Genomic DNA, 20,648 nt, shown 5'->3' with positions numbered 1-20,648 from the left:
GACACACGGATGTCATGAGTTAAGTGAAGGTAAAAATAACTTCCATGAAGATTTAATTTACAAAGTTGCTTATTATTATGCATTCTGAGTAGACAGAGTTGGAGAAAGATCCTCCTAGCATGTGCCATGAAGTTCTTATACGCATCACAAAATCTTGTCCTTTGTTAAGAACGGTCTTTAGGGACCCATGTAACTGAATTTGTGTGATACTGTGTGGTTCAAATGAAAGTGCCTGGCAAACACAGAAGTGGATGCTCACAGTCAGCTATTGGATGGAACACAGGGCCCCTAGTGGAGGAGCTAGAGGAAGTACCCTAGGAGCTGAAGGAGTCTGCAACCCTATAGGTAGAACAACAGTATGAACTAACCAGTACCCCCAGAGCTCTTGTCTCTAGCTACATATGTAGCAGAAGATGACCTAGTAGGCCATCATTGGGAAGAGAGGCCCCTTGGTCTTGCAATCTTTATATGCCCCAGTACAAGGGAATGCCAGGGCCAAGAAGTGGGAGTGGGTGGGTAGGGGAAGCAGGGCAGCGGGGGAGGGCATAGGGAACTTTCAGGATAGCATCTGAAATGTAAATAAAGAAAATATCTAATAAAAAAATTAAAAAAATAAAAGAAGGAAAGTCCAAGGCATTGAGAAAAATGTTGGGACTCACTGGAAAGCCTGATAGATTTACTAGTAAGCCCATGGGGAATGAGAAAGATCTTGCCCTACTAGTACTTTTTTTTTATCCTTTAAAGAATGCTGTCATCGAGTGTAATTTAAGGTTCCTGTTTCGTTTTTAAATACAAAAATATAGTCCATCATTCTTTGAAACTGGTGTTGTAAGAGTTTTTCTTTTTTTAAAGACTAGAGAATACATTTAGGAAGAGACAAAAATCTATGAAGCAGTATATTTTTAGTTCGTTAAAAATACACCACTTATTCTTGTATTGATTCTGGTTTGGTTTGATGCTGTGCCCTCATCACAGAAATAGTCTTTAGGCAAGTGAATAAGATTTAGGGGTGGGGGGAGGCTATTGAACCATGACATAAAAGAAAAGTCAGTTTCACAGATCCTGTTAATGACTGTGTGATAGGTGGACAGCAGGGATGGCTGCCCTGATAGCTTTTGCCTGTGATATTGATTACTTGTGGTTTCAAAAGTACAGAGAATTTGTTGAGCAGAGAGATACAGCAGCTAAAGACTACTTGGGAGTGTCAGCAATATGCTGACCACACCTCTGCAGCTTGGGGGAATCGTATGAACCCCCCTAGAGGAGACTCCTCAGGAAAAGTCTCAGCTTCATCACTGTCAGAAACACCGTTGGAATTGAACTAAGAAGGCTCTGCCAGTATCATGTTTCTGTGCCATTGTTAGATTAAAATGCTTCGATGAAGACAAGCGTGAAAGACATAGGCATATGAAGCATACATTCAATTGTGTTTGTGTGAGTGTTCTGGGAAAACCCTGGTTATTTGCTGTACTCCCATGGAAGAAGAAAATCCAGGTGAGAAGACAATGTTATCCTTGTTTTTTCATTCTTCGTGGATTTTTCTTAATCCATATATCTACTCAAAACCTCAGGAAATTAATGCGAAGGGAACTTAATGCTGAAGGAGAGAGGGAACTTTTGCATCGCTGACTTCTCCCATGCTTTTCTCAGTTTGTGCAGTGAAGTTTAAAGACTTGGTCTTTTTGTCCACTGTGTTACAGCTTCTTCGATTTCCTCGGAATGTAGAGGAGGAAACCAAATACATCGAACTGATGATCGTGAATGATCATCTCATGGTATGACCTGCCTCCTCATTTCTTTCTGTCTTCGCCTGCTCCTGGGTGTGGTGTAAAAACTATGTTTAGAAAAAACAGGAAAAGTCATTTGTGTAAATAGATACACATGCTCACAAACATATGCGTGCTCACACATACATACACACACACACACATATATATATATACGTATTCATAAACATACACACATACACACATATACAAACACATACTTACACACAAAGATACATACACATATAAACATACACACAGATACATACACATAAAAACATACACACATACATACTCACATACATATACAGACACTCACACACTTACACAGTTACACAGACACTCACTCACATATATACCCACATACAAATACACAGATTCACACACACACACTTTTGGAAGCTGGAGGAAAGTTTCATTAGAATTTAAGACAAACAGGCTGCAAGTATTGGCAACAGCCCATTTGTGCTAACACATTGTATGTGTGAGGTATACTATATACAGCAAGTTCTTATACAGTGAGGAGGGGAGTTTTGGGAAGAGGAAACAGTCCCAACGAAGTAGATTTTTTGACTAGGAGCAGCTTATAATAGAAAACATGCTTAGGTGGACCTAACTAGCAATTTTTATGAGGGTTCAAAAATACTTTTAAAAGATATTTTTATATGTTAGCCATATATAAAGTGATCTTGTTATGACATGTTTATATGTATCTGTAATGTACTTTGATCATATTCACCTCCTTATGCCTCCCCCGCCCCCATTATCTTCCCTCTTTACTGTGAGAGTCTTAACCACCATACCCAGACACTATTGTGGGTGCCAACAAGAGCTTGCTGACAGGAGCTTGATAGAGACTCCTGAGAAGTTCTGCCAGTGCCCGACGAATACTGAAATGGATGCTCATAGCCATCCATTGGACAGAGCACAGAGTCCCCAATGAAGGAGCTAGAGAAAGGACCCAAAGAGCTGAAGGGGTTTGCAGTCCTGTAGAAGAAACAACAATATGAACTAACCAGTACCCCCAGAGCTCCGTAGGACTAAACCACCAACCAAAGAATACATATGGTGGAACTGTTGGCTCTAGCTGCATATGTAGCAGAGAGTGACCTAGTCGGTCATCAGTGTAAGGAGAGGCCCTTGGTCCTGTGAAGGCTCAATGCCCCAGTGTAGGGAAATGCCAGGACCAGGAATGAGAGTGGGTGGATTGGTGAGCAGGGGGGCGGGGGTAGGGTAGGAGGTTTTCAGAGGGGAAATTAGGAAAGAGTATAACATTTAAAATGTAAATAAAGAAAATATATCAGAGAGGGAGAGCGAGAGCTAGCGAGCAAGACAGAGACAGAGACAGAGACAGAGAGAGAGAGAGAGAGAGAGAGAGAGAGAGAGAGAACATGATAGCACACTTGGCCTCTCAGATTTCCTTTTCCCAAGTGGCAAGGAAAGGGCCTTCCACCTGGGATTTCTCTAATACCTGAACCTTGTGTTTAAGCTTGGATTCTGTGCCCTAAATTAGGTGCTCAGGTTGGTTCTTTCTCTCCTTGTCCTGCTCATCCCCCTTTTTCCTCAGTGTGTGTGTGTGCGTGTGTGTGTGCGTGTGTGTGTATGTATATGCATGTGTGTATGTATGTGTGTGTGTGTTGTTGTTGTTTTATTTGTTTGAAACAGTGTATTTCACCAGGGATGTTTCCAGGAGCACAGATGAGAATTTGTAGGAGTACAAGGGCCTGCCTTATCTACCACTGGTCCTCAGTGCTTGCCATGTGAAGGTGCCACTTTAAAAAGATTGAAATTCAGTTTTATATGATAAACCATGACATAGAATACCACAGAGGCCAAGCAAACCAAATATGTGTCCCACATTTACTCTGAGCCATCTCCTTGTGAGTTGTACCTCAGGGTCTCTTCATCCTCCACAACTGTGTAGAACTTGTAAAGGCTTTCACATGTAGCCATATTTTCATTTATTGTCTCACTTTGCATGTCTTATAGATCATAACAGCTTTCAAAAGGACACCCCTCTTAAATAAACCTATAAAATGGCTGGAGTGGGCAGATTTTTAATATGGGGAATTGTGTGGTAGCGATTGAACCCAGAGCCTCATGTGCACCAAGCATACATAGCATATGCTACATTCCAGCCCCTCGATGTAGAACATTTTGAACTTTATCTCACATATGAGATGATGTCATCTTTATTTGCAGTACATAGCTTTCAGCTTCAGGGCAGAAGAGGAACAAGGCTCTCCCCTGAGGTTTTTGTAAGAAATCCTTAAGAATGTTTCTTGTATTTCCTAATCTTTCTTAAGATGATTATTTCTTGGTGACTTTGAATATCCTTCACTGTTGTTTGTTGCTTTCAGTTTAAAAAGCACCGGCTTTCTGTTGTCTATACTAATACCTATGCGAAGTCTGTGGTGAACATGGCAGATGTGGTGAGTACCAGTCCCATTCAGTATCACCCCTGTTGCTAGTAGGTGGGTAATAAGGTGCTAACATTTGAATTTCTTGAGTTACACTTTAGCCAGGATGACCCCAGAAACCTGGGTGACCTTGCCAGGGACTCTGCTGACTTTCATCTGTCTGGGAAAGTGGTCTGGCCAAAGGTGCTTGCAGTTTTTTCTTGTGTGTTTCATACTGCACAGGACAGAGGTTTAGCAAAGATACAGTGTACATCTGGAAATCAGTACAGAGACAGTGAAAGATCTAAACCTTTTCAGAGATGCCCAGCACTGTGACCAAGCTGCCCCCAAAATAATTCCCCTGTCTGCGTTTTTCTCAACACCACCCAGGTTGCGTTCTAGTCATTTCCTGATAGAATCTTTATTGTTATGTTTTTTGTTAGAGAAACTTAAGGTTCCACAAATTATTTATCTAGGGTGCCAAAAGATGGACTGGGGGAAAGCCTTGAATTGAGCACAAATATTTGTTAAAAGAAAACCACTTTTATGTCTAGAATGTGCTTTGTTCATTGGGTTTTCCTTGGTACATAATTTGATTCACTGTTCTTTAAGGGAAGTACATTCAAATTGCAAAACTAATGATCTCTTTTGAGAGCACTAATGTGTCTTTAGTTAAAACAAAGTTATTTCCATGAAAGGAGCTTTGTAGTCCTTCAAAAACTGATTTTACCATGTGTAGCCGATGCTTTCATCTCGTTAATCTAGATCTATAAAGACCAACTCAAAACTAGGATTGTATTGGTTGCCATGGAAACCTGGGCTGCTGACAACAAGTTTGCCATATCTGAAAACCCACTGATTACCCTACGTGAGTTCATGAAATACAGGAGGGATTTTATCAAGGAGAAGGCTGATGCAGTTCATCTTTTCTCGTATGTAATTTTCTAAATATGTTTACTCCTTCTGACCCCATATTAAGTGCTTACGCCTGAATAAAATGTATCTTTCTACCACAATGCAACTGTGATGTAATGTAGCCGTGTATTTGGAAGATATTTTGAAATGTATATTGTTTGAAAATTTCATAATATGTAAGTAATTTGAGTTTCGATTGCATGATCTATTTCATTAGTTTCCCAGTGCTTAATCAGCGCATTTACAGAGTAAATGTACGGTCACATGCAGACCAAGGTTTACAATCATTACATTTGTTAAGATTGGAATATTTTAAATGTCACTCTTCTCTCTGGTGTGGGTTCTGAGGTAAGAGCTATGTCTCTGGAATTTATTGTCTACTTTTTCTCACTCTTGTGTTCTTTCTTTTAGTATTTAACATATTGACATAACAGCAAAACATATTCTGTAAGATTTTAAGACCTTATCTAAAATCAAAATTATTGAGGACAATTATGATTAGATGTGAAAGATTCACTTTGGTTGTTATCTTTAATTGTTATCTCATTTGAAATTTAGAGGTAAGTTGCCAGAATTTGATAAGGAAATTGCCTTTGTGCTTTACCCAGATTCAAGACTTGCATTTTCCTCATTTCCTTTTGAAGTATAGATTGAAGACAGATGGTACTACCAAATACTTGAAGCATTCAGTGTAGTCTCTTAAAAATAAAGACAGCACATGACCATTCTTACATAATCCAGTCTGGGTTCAGATTTTATTAGTTGTTTCAATGCCCTTTTATAGCTACATTTGTGGCTTTGAGCATCTAGTACAGTGCTGCGCAGTGTATTTAATTATCTTCTCCTTTAAGCTGAAAAGTTTTTTCTCAGCCTTTATTCATGTTGAATTTGATCCTTTTGAAGAGTATATACTTTTATTGATGGCTGTTCATTGTAGGAATGTCTGATATTTTATCATTAATTATATTTAAGGTATTTATTTTGGGCTAAAACTCTACAAAAGTGAGTTTTGTATTTTCAGAGTATCATTATCAGCAATTGATTTTAAAAGGTATATTTCTATATATATATATTGATCACATGGGGGAAGCAACCCTTAGAAACCTTTTTTTTTTTAAATCATGTGTGTAAAAAATTTTTACATTCCTTCCTTACCTGGGGAATATATTGTATGCATTGAGAAAACAAATTAGAAAATAAACTCTGAGAGTGGCTTGAATGTCTGAACTGTGAGCAGTAAGCCTTTTCATTTCCTTTTCTGAAAGGGGCAGTCAATTTGAGAGTAGCCGGAGCGGGGCAGCTTATATTGGTGGGATTTGCTCGCTGCTGAGAGGAGGAGGCGTGAATGAAGTAGGTGTGAACACCTGTGCAATACAAAGTGGTATGATGGCTGAACATGCTCTCCCAGTATTTCAGAAACCATTGCTTAGTAGCCATAGTCTCCAGATGCTCGACTGCTTCATTAGTCATCAGTATGGCTCCTTTCTGTGTCCAGATCTCAAAATATGACTCGATGATTATACTCATGTTCTCTATAGAATAATTTCCTGATTAAGCAGTTCACAGAGAGAGAATCTATATATTAACCTTCATTGAAAATAAGAATAAAGCCCAAGGGTTTGCATTGCTGAATGAGGATTTTCCAGATTTGAATAATCTCTGAAGCATTGGGGCCACCTAGCAACCCAATTGGATATTTTCTCCTTTTGTCAGTATTTGGCAAATTTGGGGAAAGTTAAAAGGCAGAGAAGAGCTTCCATGGAGAAGGGCTTACTCCTAACACACTAAACTTAGCAGAAACACTGTGAAGGAAAGTGCTCCAATCTCAGGAAGGCCACAAACTGGAAAATTAAAGATCGGATTGGCTACAGAGCATCTTGATTTTCTGACTCTCATTATGTTTGTTTGCTAAAGTTGCTTTCTGTCCCACATGGGATGAAAATGAGTTCCAGACACATATAGCTTTATTATGTATTATTCAAAAGTCTGGCTTAATGCTATGCAGTTATTGAGTTTTTTCGGGAATGTTATCAAGTGAAATTTGGAATCAGAATTACATTTAAGTTTCCAGGCTATGAGATGACTGCTTCTCGGAGTCATTCTCCTCCTCCTAGGACTTAATCACATTTGAATGTGTTTGCTACACTACTTCATCCCCAATGCATTGCCAGTACAGGAGGCTTAGATTCTGCTAAAGAAAATGTCGAGGGTACTGTAGTGCATGCCTGCAATCCTACTGCCAAGGATCCTGAAGCTCGCACCAGGAGTTAGAGGCCAGCCTAAGCAACACAGAAGCCCTGTCTCAAAAACATACCGCACATGCAAAAAGAAAGAAAATGCTTAGGAATGACTTGTCTTCAATTGTTTGTACCGTTTTCTCTAGCCTATCTTAAACGAGAAACAGTGTTCATTTACATCATCTTTTCGTTTTGTTTTCAGTTTGGAAAAACGGATTTAATGGCAGTTACCCTCGCTCAGTCATTAGCCCACAATGTCGGTATAATCTCCGACAAAAGAAAACTAGCAAGTGGTAAGTTTTAGTCATGTGAGATTTAGTTGTATTTTTTAAGACAGACAGCTTGTTAAATAGATCATAAAAAAGATATTGTCTTCAGGATTAAACATATGTTAAGTAAAAATTAGGACTTTCAAGCCAGGCAGCCTGATTGCGAGGACTTTTGTCTAAGCAATCAGTCCTCTCTTCTGCTTCTCCCAGAGCCCCACACAGAGAGTTTTAACAGTGAGAAGGTACTGCAGAATTTCCCCTAAAAACTCCTGAACCTGGGGATCCTATAGGGGTGCCATTAATATCTCAGGATTTCACTGGTATTTGTTTGTCTTCCAAGTAGCTACTTTAAGTGGTTGATAAACATAACCACATTTGTGAAGCATGGGCCAATGTATATGGATGGCCCCCATGGGGTACAAAGGCGGTTTGTTTTTATACATTGTAGCCAAAGCACCTATTGTGTAAGTACAATTAGAAAGTAGGTTTCGAAAACCATTTTGGACACAAAGTTAAGATAACCTGACAGCCACTTGAGTGCAGCTGCATTGAGTTTGTAACAGGTGTGTGACTTCCTTGTCTCCTAGGTGAGTGTAAATGCGAGGACACCTGGTCTGGGTGCATAATGGGAGACACAGGGTGAGTCTTTTCCCCTTACTGTGAATGACGCATGGAAAAAATCAGAAAGAGCTATTCCTCATGGCCCTCCATATAAAATATTTTTTTGCAAAATATCCTCTTATAAAAAAAAAAAAAAAGCTCCAGGACAGCCAGAGCTATAAAGAGAAACCCTGTCTCGAAAAACCAAAAAAAAAAAAAAAAAAAAAAAGCAACAACAAAAACAAGCAAGCACTCCACTTCAAGTTAATGAGAAGCCACTAGGAATTTTTTTTAGTCTTAGTTCTAGGGTAGAATTCTAATGAGGTAAAGCCACTCTCTTCTTCTGTTAGGTTTGCTCTCTAACTGCCCCCGCACCCCCCCCACTCTTTTTAAATCTCTTTTATTTCAGCTGTTAAATTGATGCTCAAAATGAAACAAAAACTGTGGCCTGTTTGTAGTCAGGTCCACGTTGATGGTTGTGTGATAGCCTTCCTAGCTCAGGGTCATTGAACAAAGGTTAGGAAGCACAATGTAGACTTCTCTGAAAGATTTTCATTTTTATGTGATCCTATCTTCTTCACACACTGTCAAGACTTGAATTCTTGTCTTTCATTTTGTCTGAATAAATTCTTAGAAGCATTCCTTTTGTCCCAGACCACTCAGGTTCACTTTCTTGTGCTGTTGTTATTTTGATGGCATTCGCTCAGGCATCTTCCAGGCTCCTGACTCCTGCTTCCAGCAGCCTTAAAGGCTGTAGAGGAGAAAACTGCACACACTTGCACCACAGTTTTCAAAAGTGAGAGACACACGGACTGTGCTCTCCTTCACTGCCCTTCATTCTCAGCAAGGCAGCCAGCATTTTGATTTTGGTCCTTATTCATAGCTTATTTGTATAGTTTCAGTCTTCGCATATGTATATATGTAAAACAGCATTGCTTCTCACGCTTATGATTCATAGATGTTTCATAATGCGTATTTTTATGTCTCTTGCTTTCTTGGATAACATTATATTTGTTAAGATTAATCCATGATTTTAATATGTACTGTTGTTTACTAAATACCAGTGTCCTACCTACAACGTTTGTCAGTAACAACAGTCTGAAGAATAAAATTCTGTCAGGTGGGGTACCTACACCTGGAACCCCAGAACCTGGAAGGTAGAGACCTTCCAGGAGGATTAGGAGTTAAGGGTTATCTTCTACCATATTGTAAGTTGGAAGCAGCCAAAGATACATGAAGCTGTCTCAAAAAACAAGCAAGTAAAAAAGAATAAGGTTCAAATCTCTTACTTTAGTGTTTATATGATTTATATATCCATATCTTTATTCTCATTTCCCATCTCATTTCCCATGATTGTTCTATTTTCTTATAATTTTTGGTGGGTTTCCAGAATTTTTTGATTTGCTGCATGGGGATTTTTTGTTTCTTCAAATTTGTTTAATATGATTATATTTGAGCTTCCAACTTCTTTTGAATTCCTGAATAAATTATTTTTCTCTGGAATGTCCTCCTTCTCTGATCTCATTTCTGACCATCTCTAAGGTTTGTCATTATTTTTAACCCATGCATAATAATTTCCATATGTGATGTATATATGCATAAGAATGTGCAGGTGTTCATGCACATGTATGCACGAGAACATGGGGCCAGAGTTCCCCATTGGGTTCTTCCATTATTGCACGTTGCCTTTTTTTTGAGACAGGATCTCTCATTGAACCTGGAGCTCAATTAGGTAGGCTGGCTAGGTTGTTCGCCTGCTGGAGCTACACAGGGATGCCGCTGGGCTCAGCATTTACATGAATGCTAGAGATCCAGTCTTAAGTCTTGGTGCCTGTGTAGCAGCCTGTGTAGCACTTTAGCATCTGAACCTCCTCCCACAGTGCTCCCTGCATTTTAAAGCAACTATGGTAGCACATACCTTCAACCACAGGATGTGGAAGACAGAGACAGCTAGATTTTTATAAGTTTGAGGCTAGTCTGGTCTACATGGTGGGTTTCTGGCCAGCCAGAACTAAACAGTGAAACCCTGTCTCAAAATTTTTAATAAATATGATTATTTTTGATTAGTGATATTAAATTTGTATAGACAATCTCTATAGTGAGAATTACAATTACAGAGTAACCAAATATTCACCTTAATATATTAAGATATGTGTTGCTTTTCCCCTTGGCATTCTTCCTACCTTAAATAGATACACTCACGAGAATATCCCTTTGTATAAGTGCTATCTGCAATGGCTCTGTAATCTGATCTCTGTTCAGCATCATCTGTGAATCCCATGGGAATGTGCTCTCCGGTTTGCTTCCTGACTTTCAGTGGCACTGCTAATGTTGGCAACATGGTTGAAATCAATGCCACCAGTTTACCCAAGGATGTATTATTGAATATAATTCATACATTACCCTGAAGAATAGGGGGCAAATCTCTGTGACCTGTAAGCTTCAACTGTGCACATTAAACATAAAATAGATTCCCTGTTAAAAATATGGAAGATTTGGTTTGCATGACTGCTGAGGGCCCAGGCTTCCTGTTGTAAATAAAGTGTGCAGGATGCTGGGATAGGCTGTTACCCTAGTGAGTACCTTTGCAGAACTAAAGTCAAATAGATTGCTTCTCCTCATTGGACAGGGTCTCTTGTGCCACATGCTGGCCTTGAATTCATCATCCTCCTGCCTCTATTCCTGGAGGTCTTGGATTTGAGGCATGTACTGCCCTGGCTAACTTCAAATAATACTTTGACAGCTAATGCTTCTGTACTGAAAATTAGTGACATTTTACTTTGGGAGTTTGGAACTGTTTCAGTTGAGCAGCAGAAAAAATAGGGAACTTGGAGAGTCCTACTTATAATGGACGATCTGGTAGAGACACGCAGGAGGACTGGAAGGGAATGTGGTGAGAGGACCAGCTGGGAGCCAGCGAAAGGGAAAAGGAAGGAGCTGAAGAAAGAGACTTTTCATGGTACAAACACTTTGTCGATTTGGGAAAGCCTTGTAAGGGAATTAAAGTAGTTTAGATAAGTTACACCCAATAAAATGGTGTGTGGAGTATTTTAGAAAAAAATTAAAATTAGTTTTAGCATATAATAATAAATTCTAATAATTTACTTATGAATATTAACTATGCTATGGACAAATAAGTCCTTGTAGGTTGGGGAGAGAGACATGATAGCATGTGTTCCCCGTAAGGAAGAGCATAGTGATACCTGTCATCCTGTCACTGACAAAGTAGAGATGAGATGTCACTTTAAGTGTGGACTATGTACTCACACACTTCTCAAAACACAAAATAATAAATAAAATAAATAAATAAAAGCTACTCAATATTATCTTAGTTGGTTTTCCTTCTAAATAAAAATTCAATATAAAGCAGTTTTTTAAAATGTAAAAATAAAATTGTCTTTCTCCAGTGGTAGTCATAGTTTGTAAAAAAAAAAAAAGTTGCTACATTATCATTAAATTATTAATTTCCTTTTTTATTGCTGTTTTATGAGTTTTGGCTCCTGCCACACACACACACACACACACACACACACACACACACACATATTCATTTTTCAGTTATCACTGAATAGCCATCATTTCCTAACCAATTTTCAAAATTGAGATTATCAGCTTCATGCTCTCCTATTTACCTAGTGGTTAGTTTACCTAACCACTTTTTTTTCCTTTTCTTCTTAGATATTTTTTTTATTTATATTTCAAATGCTATTCCCCCAAAGCCTCCTATACCCTCCCTTCGCCCTGCTCCCTAGCCCACCCACTCCCACTTCCTGGCCCTGGCATTCCCCTGTATTAGGGCATAAGATCTTCGCAAGGGGCCTCTCTTCCCAATGATGGCTGACTAGGTCATCTTCTGCTACATATGCAGCTAGAGACATGAGCTCTGGGGGTACTGGTTAGTTCATATTGTTGTTCTACCTATGGGGTTGCAGACCCCTTCAGCTCCTTGGGTACTTTCTTTAGCTCCTTCATTGAGGGCCCTGTGTTCCATCCAATAGATGACTGTGAGCATCCACTTCTGTGTTTGCCAGGCACTGGCATAGCCTCATAAGACCTAACCATTCTGTTGATAATATTCAAGGTATTTTCACATTCTTTTTATTTACATTATGTCACTATAAATGCTTGTGCATATATCTTTGTGCTTATAGCTATTTTTGTAAGGAAAAAAATCCTAAAATTACCAACAACGAATGACTAATGACTGGTCTAAAGGTGTGTGTATTTTGAGGATTCTTAATGTATATTGACATTTTTTCTCTTTCTTTTTCCATCTGGACCATTTATTACCTTTTGTCTGTTATGTAATTTCAAAACAACTTCAAACTTTAACAAAAGTCACAATATCAGTAGGAAAGATGCCGTTGGTTCCCTGAATCATATGCTGCCAGTTTGGTGCTCCACCACCCTCAAACTGTTTGGGTACATTTCCTGCAGCAGGTACCTCCTTCCATCCAGCCATGGTGGAGTGGGGAGAACCGCCCTTCTCCACATCCAGGATGGATCCCTATACCAGAGAAGTCATTTACAGCCGAAGCTGCGAAACGCAGTGTCGCCTTTGGCTTTATTTCTTCACCTATTTTCAGTCTGGAATGTTCCCTTAGACTTTCTTTGACTTTCATGGCCTGAAACATATTATAAATTATAGGCCATATGTTATAAGTTATGAATCTTGTAGAATTCTCTGATGTTTGAGTTGTAGCTAGCTGCATAGTATTCATTCATTAGGAAAGAGAAGTCTCTTGTCTCTGGTTTAAATTGTAGGTCCTATGCAAATAAATGAGCAAAGAACAGCTAGTACATGTTGCTAAATGAAGAGTTTAGACACAATGGTTGATGAATGTATAATCTTAACACTGAACATGTAAGACTTGTAAATGACCAAGGGAGGCTCACACTGTAGCGAGGCACTCACTGTCTGCTCTCCTGCAGCTACTATCTCCCGAAAAAGTTCACTCAATGCAACGTCGAGGAATATCATGACTTCCTGAATAGTGGTGGAGGTGCCTGCCTGTTCAACAAGCCTTCCAAGGTAATACAGTGATCAAGACTAATTACCTATGAAGCATTGCACACGGTCGTAAACACCAGTTTATGTCTGCTGGATCTGCATCAGGGAACTTTTAATTTGAGCACCGGATTGGTTACATGTTTGTATTTCAAGGCCAGCTTTAGTCTATGACCGTTGGGGTTATTCTGATGGTATACCAGCTGACAGAAGTTACTGGGGATTTTGTTTTGTTTTCTTTTGTCCTTTCTAGCTATGAAAGTGTGGGTATATATTTTCATTCTGTAACATGAAAACTTTGGTTAACTTCTAAATTAATATTATACAGCTAGGTAATAGTAATAATTATTGTGTACTAAATTTACATGTCATCATAGGATAAATTATATTTAAAAGACAAAAAAATGATGACAGTTAAAAAATAAAATAGGTTTAGAAATCTCCTTGTGAATAAGTCAAAACTGGCTTTAATTCCAAGAGCGAATTGTTACCACTGTTCTCTGGGAAGCTGTGTTCACAGTTGTAGCCCCATTTTATATTGAACAGGTTTGTAGGCATAGTAATTTTGTGACCACTTTCTAACTTAAAAGTAACTTTGTTCATAAACCACATTTAGACGCTGGGAACCTCATGTCTGTAATTTCAGCGCTCAGGAAGCTAAGAAACCAGGCTCACCATGTGTTCAAATCCAGCTTGAGCTACGAGCCAGAGCCATGTGGGCTCTAGTAAGACCTTGTCTTAAAAGAAAAAGAAAAAAGAGAGATACCATCTGAAAATGACACACTGAAACCCACTTCTGTGTATGCTAGCCAAAGCTAATTAAAACAAAACAAAATAACAAAACAAAAGCCTGACGGGCTGGAAAGATGGCTCTGCAGTTAAGAGCACGTGCTGCTCTGTACACACAGGCATCACACACACACACACACACACACACACACACACACACAGAGGCATGTACATGCACACGCACACGCGCGCACACGCACACACAGTGGGAAAGGATTAAAATTAAATCCTAAAAGGGGAAATGAGAATACCCCTTGTTAGTATAAATATAAAAATATTTTTAAAGGTTGTTTTTTTTTTTAATTTTATGAGTTTTGTCAGCATGTGTGTACATGAACTACATGCATTCTTTGTGTCTAAGGACTCCAGAAGAGTTCCAGGTTGTCAGAACTACAGTTACCAACAATTGTGAGCTGTCATTTGGGTGTTGGTAGTGGGACCAGGTCCTCTACAAGAGCAGCAGTTGCTGTTAACCACTGAAAAAAATTAATAATGGGATTTTAGCGGGTGAAAATTTTCGAGGTTTGATCCTCATAGTAATTTAATTAATCAGCTGATCAATTAGATGGACAGCTTCTATCACTGATGGTGTTTAAAATAGTAAAGTCTCTGCTGTGAAGCTGATTTCAACATTTTGTGTTTTCTTTCATTGCATTTATAATGCTTGGCTGTTGACTCCAGGGCCCCACACAGCAAGCATGTGCCGTACTGTTGCGGACCTCCTGATCCAGTGCTAAGAGTGTCGGCTAGGATTCCTGACTCCAGACTTCCTGCTTTCTTACTTTAAATGGACTTTAAATGTCAAACTGGCTTTTGTCAATGGCTAGATCATCTTTTATTTTGTTGACATTTACCATATCCTACTTGGTATACATATTGTGTAGTGTAAATACACAGTACTAAATCTTCTAAAGTTCCAAGTTCTAAAGCTGTACTTTTTTCTCTAAGGTAAATAAAAATATAGCGAGAGTAGCCAGTGTATACACCAGATGTGTTACTGGACCATTAGCCCTGTGAGTTTTTGATATTGATGATTCTGTACTTCAGACCTGTTTGGCTTCCTTCCCACAGCTTCTTGATCCTCCTGAGTGTGGAAACGGCTTCATTGAAACCGGAGAGGAGTGTGATTGTGGCACCCCTGCAGTAAGTCCCTGTCATTTTGAGGTTCCTTTTTAGGTCGCTAGCTCCATGCTCTCGAGATAGTATGGAGCATTACATCTTAGAAATTTTAAGGATTTGTGGATGCATGATTGTTATCGTTGAGTTCAAACATTCACTTGAAAAAGGATCTTGGTACTTTTGGGAAAATGACAACATTTTCTAGTGTTTAACACCTGCTTATATTCCTTAGGAATGTGCCCTTGAAGGAGCAGAGTGTTGTAAGAAATGCACCTTGACCCAGGATTCTCAATGCAGTGATGGCCTCTGTTGTAAAAAGTGCAAGGTAAATAATTTGCCAATTAGCAGCCAATGGTTGAAAGGGAGGCACACTCTTAAACTGGTAAGGCTATGCACAGATAACCCAATAGCCCTAACATATAGCAAATGGTTGAATTTCCAGCGGCTACAAGGTCCTCCTGAAGTCTTCTGAAGTGCGTCTTTGATTAGTATTTCCACTTAATAGTAATTTACCCAATGTCTTAAAACCAGGACATGAGAGAGCCACGGCCTAAACTCTCTTACTTCTCAGAGACTAGTTTCCCATCCTGATTCTCTGGGGTGCAGGCACCTTAAAGAGAACCAGGTGTTAACAAGCCTTCGAGTAGAAGATGCTCAATTTAGTCATCTTTCTTGCTGACCAGCTTGATTCAGCCTTCAGCAATAGCCACGTAGGGAACAAGAGGGATGTTTTAGATAAGATAACTCTATAGTGACAAACAGATGAGAGTGTATCTTTATTTCCTATCCCATTTCATCTTTTGACTTACCTCCAAATACTTAAACTTGTCCATCAAGATTCAAAGTTACTGAGGGCTTACCTTTCCTCATTCATTACCTGATAATAACAATGTTCTGTGATTTGTGAGCTTTAGGAACGATCTGTCTCTAGTTTATGTTTTCATGGAGCAGAGCCACACACTTGAACAGTAACTAGCATAGATTCTCAGTTCATGTTTGTTGAGTGGACAAATGAACATGCATGGCACTCTCAAAGACTGTTGCTGATTGGATAGCTTTAATGAGTTAAAGGAAGATGGCATAGAAAACTGTCATGGGAGCTCTCCTCTTCGGGATGAACACTTTTGACTCATGTCATCTTAAATCTGGATCTCATGGCTGGTACCGACGTTCTGGTCTGGATAAGAATAAGACAAGCTGTCTGTAGTCAGGTTGTGCCTTGTTCTCTATAGGATGTTAGCAACATCCTTGGGGTTTACCCATTCATTAGCTTTTAGAAGAACTGCCCCTGTCATGACAACCAAAATGTCCCCTTTGGGGCACAGCCACCCCTGCTTGATACCTTTGTTTTAGATAAGACTCACCAGTGCACTTTTGGAATAGGCTCCATCATCCTGATTTTAACAGTTGACCTGCTCTGATCTAAGGTTGCTAAGGAATCTGCAGAGACTGGCTTAGGGAGAGGCATAGTTGTGCTCTGCTAGCAGTGGTCCCTGTTGTTTCCAACCCATTGCTCTGTCTCAGGCAATCTCTGAAGAGGTCTCTGAAAGCACTCTCAGCTGCCATTCGTTCTTTCATTTTGGCTCAGGTACCTAGAGAGCTCTGAGAAGGGAGTCGGGGAGCAGGATGCTGTGTGTGTTTCTACGAGTGGGGGGATAAACCCAGTCCCCAATGCCATCATTTTGGAGAGGAAAGAGGAGAGGGGTGAAACGGGAAGCAGCATCTGGTAACTTGAGCTGTCCCTGTCCTGCTTTGTTATAATGAGTTAAATGACTGTGTGTAAATCCAGTGTGGCTCAAGGTTGAAGTATTTGAAACAAAGAAGCACGAGGCAAGCAACTCCACAAGACCCGGCCAGAGGCATGGATGATAGAAAAGTAGAAAAGAGTAGAAGACTAAGATTTAAATATATGTAGAGACGAGGCAGGGGATTGGGAAGGAAAGCTTAGCAGAAAACAGCTTTACTGTGATGTGGTCATAGCTTCACTTTTCAGTTCTTCGCAGGTGAGGCAAGCAGAGGGAACAAAAGCTTTTAGATAAAGGGGTAAGCAAGAAGGGCCAAGCCCAAATCCAAAGGCCGCTTGGCAGGAATTCCTCGAGCTTGAGCTAACTCACCCTTGACCCTCCACCCTGTTCTTGCAGGATACTGTGACACTTATGTGTGGTGACTGCGGAAGTTACGTTGCCTATAAGAATTGCAGTTATTAAAACAGCAGCTGCTTCGGTAACTGTTTTGTAAAGGCTGTCATCTTAAACAGTTTAAGTGTGCATTTTTCTTTTAATGTGGGACTACGAGAGGATTTTTTGTACTGTTTTCACAGTTTCGTACATAGCATGTCGTTCTTTTCAGTTTCAGCCTCTGGGGACCGTGTGCCGAGAGGCAGTGAACGACTGTGACATTCGTGAAATATGTTCAGGAAATTCGAGCCAGGTAACTTATAATACTTACTCTACACATGATAATTAAAGGAAACGGGACATCTTTGGTGTGTTGCAAGAGAAATACAAACGGGCAAGATGTCACTTGTCTCTGTCACACCACACTTCCCTCTGCCCAACGCCTAATCTCTGTGTGTGGGGGTACGAGATTGGGGATGGAACCAAGGTCTTGTGCATGCCAGCAAACCTTTCTACCATGTTCTGTCACTGAGGCACGCGTCCAGCTCTTGCATCGCATCATTGTTGGCCAGTATCTTTTTCTATTGTCATCTTTGCAAAGTCTCACATGATGTCACCAAGAAGCAGAGACAACATAACCACACACTTGGCTGTGTTTCAGCCGAACAAATAAAGACAGCTGGGAAGAAGGGACAGGAGGGTCACTCATCACAGCGGGCATCTTCTCCTTCCCCAGTGACCTGATAACACAAGGCTAGTAGAGAAGTTTACGTTTTGATTTGGGAGCTGGTTTTGTTTGAACAAAACCATAGAAACTGAAATTGATGTATGCTGCCATTCGAGGACTGCCAACTTCTTTGCTTCCAGAGAAGGAGGATTAAGAAGTGATATGTCTATAATGGTAAAAATGATTGCTTTAAGGAAACAAGGAGATCTTTATGTAAGAGTATTCCCCCTTTTTACCATGTAATTAGCAGAATTTTCTAAGCTCTCGTGGCATTAATAATGACAATAATTACCACTAAGGCTCCTAGGCATAAGGATACTACATCAATGTGATTATAAATAAGCAGGAATTGTGAAATAATCTCAAGTCCAAACAGAGGTGCTGTGTTGAGTTAGGTTAAACAGTACACCTTGATAGAGATTAGTATAGGGCATTGTTCTGTAACCTCCATTTACTATGTTACATCCATTATAAATGGAATCTATGAAATCATACATCAATGATAGAAGAAAGTTTCCGTGATAAAAGTAACCAGAATGGAAACTATCTCATTACCTTTTACTTGTATTTTAAACATCAAGATTTTAGAAAAGGCTAGATGAATGTTTTAGAGAAGAAAAATAGCTGCATTGGATGGTTTCTTGTGGCGTCTTTTTCCTGTCCTTTTATACTGACCATCTTCCCCAAGTGACTATAATCTGTGTTTTTCTCTCACCAGAGTAATAAACTGTATGAGGCCGGCTGTGTGCTCAGCAGAGTACTTCCTAATTTTTAAGTTACTTGAAGGAAAGATGATGTGATTAAATGTAACATTCTTTCCCAAAATTAATATCCGCAGAGACTCGAGTCTTCCCTCCCCCCACAGAACCCTCCCCATTTATTTATTTCTTTTAAAAAAATATTTTTGTTTTTATTTGAAAAGTTTGCTTACAAAATAACAAGATTGATAGCAGATTTTCCGATGATTTCATTTTAAGTTGGTCTCATCTCTATCTTCCTGCCCTTGCTTTCTCTGTTGTATTCTGTACTCCCAGGGCTTTCTTTAAGTGAAAGGCTATACTGCTCCCTGTGGCACAAGGCAGGAGAGTGGACTTATGGCTTCTCCAATGGGGACCTGTTCCTGGCTTTTGTCTTAAGCCCCATTTCCTGCTCTAGGGACTCATGTATCTGAATGAAACATGTGCTAATGCACAAGTTATCTACCAAGCCATTCTAGTAAGTTCTTTGCTCTGTAGCTGTGCCTCTGGTAGATGTCATATTTTTCAAAGGATGCTCATTAAGCATATTTCTTCTTACCTCCTTTTCATCCTCTCCTTTTATGTATAGTTTAAGGGAATCGGTGTATTATCAACCATGATTATATATAATGAGAACATTAACAGGATTGGGTTAGCCTGATGTTTGGTCTGAGTTTGGGTGATAGTTTGCTCTTTTTCTTCCTAGTGTGCCCCCAATGTGCATAAAATGGATGGATATTCATGTGATGGTACTCAGGTAAGCCACTCATTTTTACCTGAAATTTCCATGGGTGCCAGCATGAAAAAAAAATATGAAAATTGTATCTCAGTAAGATCAGTTTGAAAGGGTCACAATCAATTCAGATGACAACACTCATGTGCCATGTTCCCCAACTGTATGCCCTTTTCCCATTGTGTAGCGTAGCAGATGTTGTTACCACTGACGGCCGTTCATTTTCTCATTTTAGGGAATTTGCTTTGGAGGAAGATGTAAAACCAGAGATAGACAATGCAAATACATCTGGGGGCAAAGTAAGTAGTCACGTGGCTTGATTGTTTTCCACACGGCATTGGCACACTCTTTGAAGGACACATGGGTGTCCTTAGAAGTAAATTGTTGACCATTTCATAACTGGGAGCTTCTCAAACCCACTGCAAGACTGGGTAGGAACACTTTTTTAGAAATTAGAGAAAGGCATCCTCTTTGAGAAGCCAGGGCCCCATAGTTTCTGGCTAGTTGGCAGTGCCTGTGATGAGACAGTGGATGCCTTTGCTGCCAGGCAGGCAAACCCACCTGGTGAACAGCTTGGAGAATAGAGCAGTCTTGATTGCAGCTCCTCAGCTGAGTGCCCTCAGCAGAAGATCCCATATGGCCTTGTATAGCCATATGGGATGGACATGGTCTCTAGGTAGGATATCCTTGCCTTCGACCTAAGCATGTTAAATAGTTGCTTTTTCCCTGTCTACTATCTTCTTTAACTGCCAACTGGCCTTCTTAGTTATAGGTGACCTTTTACTGAAGTACCTCACCTGTAAAGAACAGAAATGTTAAAGTTATTCTTTTTAAAATCTGTCAGGGTTTTAAGGGAGAATATTTACCATTTTTATCTAAATATTAGTACTTATATTTACAGAATCTAAATTTGTATTTAAAGTTTGTATTAAATATTTTTCACAGAATTAATAGCCAAAAGTTTTAGAACATGTTTTTGGTCTAAACCCTTGAAAAAGTTTTTTTTGTTTTGTTTTTTCTTTTCTTGTTTTTGTTTTTATTTTTGTTTTTTTCAGGTAGTGTTACTATGTAGTCCAGCCACATACCTTGGCCAGTCAGACCTTGAATTTGTAAGCTTGCCTCAGCTGCCCAAGTGCTGTGATTACAGGACACATCCCTGCACTATTGAAAAATTCTTTTGAAAGATAATTTGTCTAGCAAGATTTTGCTAAAAGGACCCAGATATGGCTGTC

At 39.6% G+C, this 20,648-nt stretch overlaps 1 protein-coding gene across 18 annotated transcripts in view; it reads left to right on the top strand.

Annotated features, from left to right (window-relative positions):
* The window catches only part of Adam22 (ADAM metallopeptidase domain 22), a 259,361-nt gene that overhangs the window by 182,773 nt on the left and 55,940 nt on the right, over positions 1-20,648 (top strand). For all 18 annotated transcript variants that reach the window (XM_085836417.1, XM_085836408.1, XM_085836416.1 and 15 more), the window contains 12 exons: positions 1,701-1,775; positions 4,127-4,198; positions 4,931-5,097; positions 6,346-6,430; positions 7,520-7,610; positions 8,174-8,225; positions 13,119-13,218; positions 15,055-15,126; positions 15,335-15,427; positions 17,452-17,532; positions 19,390-19,440; positions 19,652-19,715. In XM_085836417.1, the coding sequence (XP_085692543.1) occupies positions 1,701-1,775; positions 4,127-4,198; positions 4,931-5,097; positions 6,346-6,430; positions 7,520-7,610; positions 8,174-8,225; positions 13,119-13,218; positions 15,055-15,126; positions 15,335-15,427; positions 17,452-17,532; positions 19,390-19,440; positions 19,652-19,715 (1,003 nt within the window). The remainder of the gene's footprint in view (positions 1-1,700; positions 1,776-4,126; positions 4,199-4,930; positions 5,098-6,345; positions 6,431-7,519; positions 7,611-8,173; positions 8,226-13,118; positions 13,219-15,054; positions 15,127-15,334; positions 15,428-17,451; positions 17,533-19,389; positions 19,441-19,651; positions 19,716-20,648) is intronic.

Source organism: Mus caroli, unplaced genomic scaffold (genome assembly GCF_978045245.1).
Source record: "Mus caroli unplaced genomic scaffold, Mus_caroli_1 scaffold_4, whole genome shotgun sequence".
Classification (NCBI taxonomy): domain Eukaryota; kingdom Metazoa; phylum Chordata; class Mammalia; order Rodentia; family Muridae; genus Mus; species Mus caroli.
Note: the sequence above shows the minus strand (reverse complement) of the source record. Positions and strands in the feature narration are given on the sequence as shown.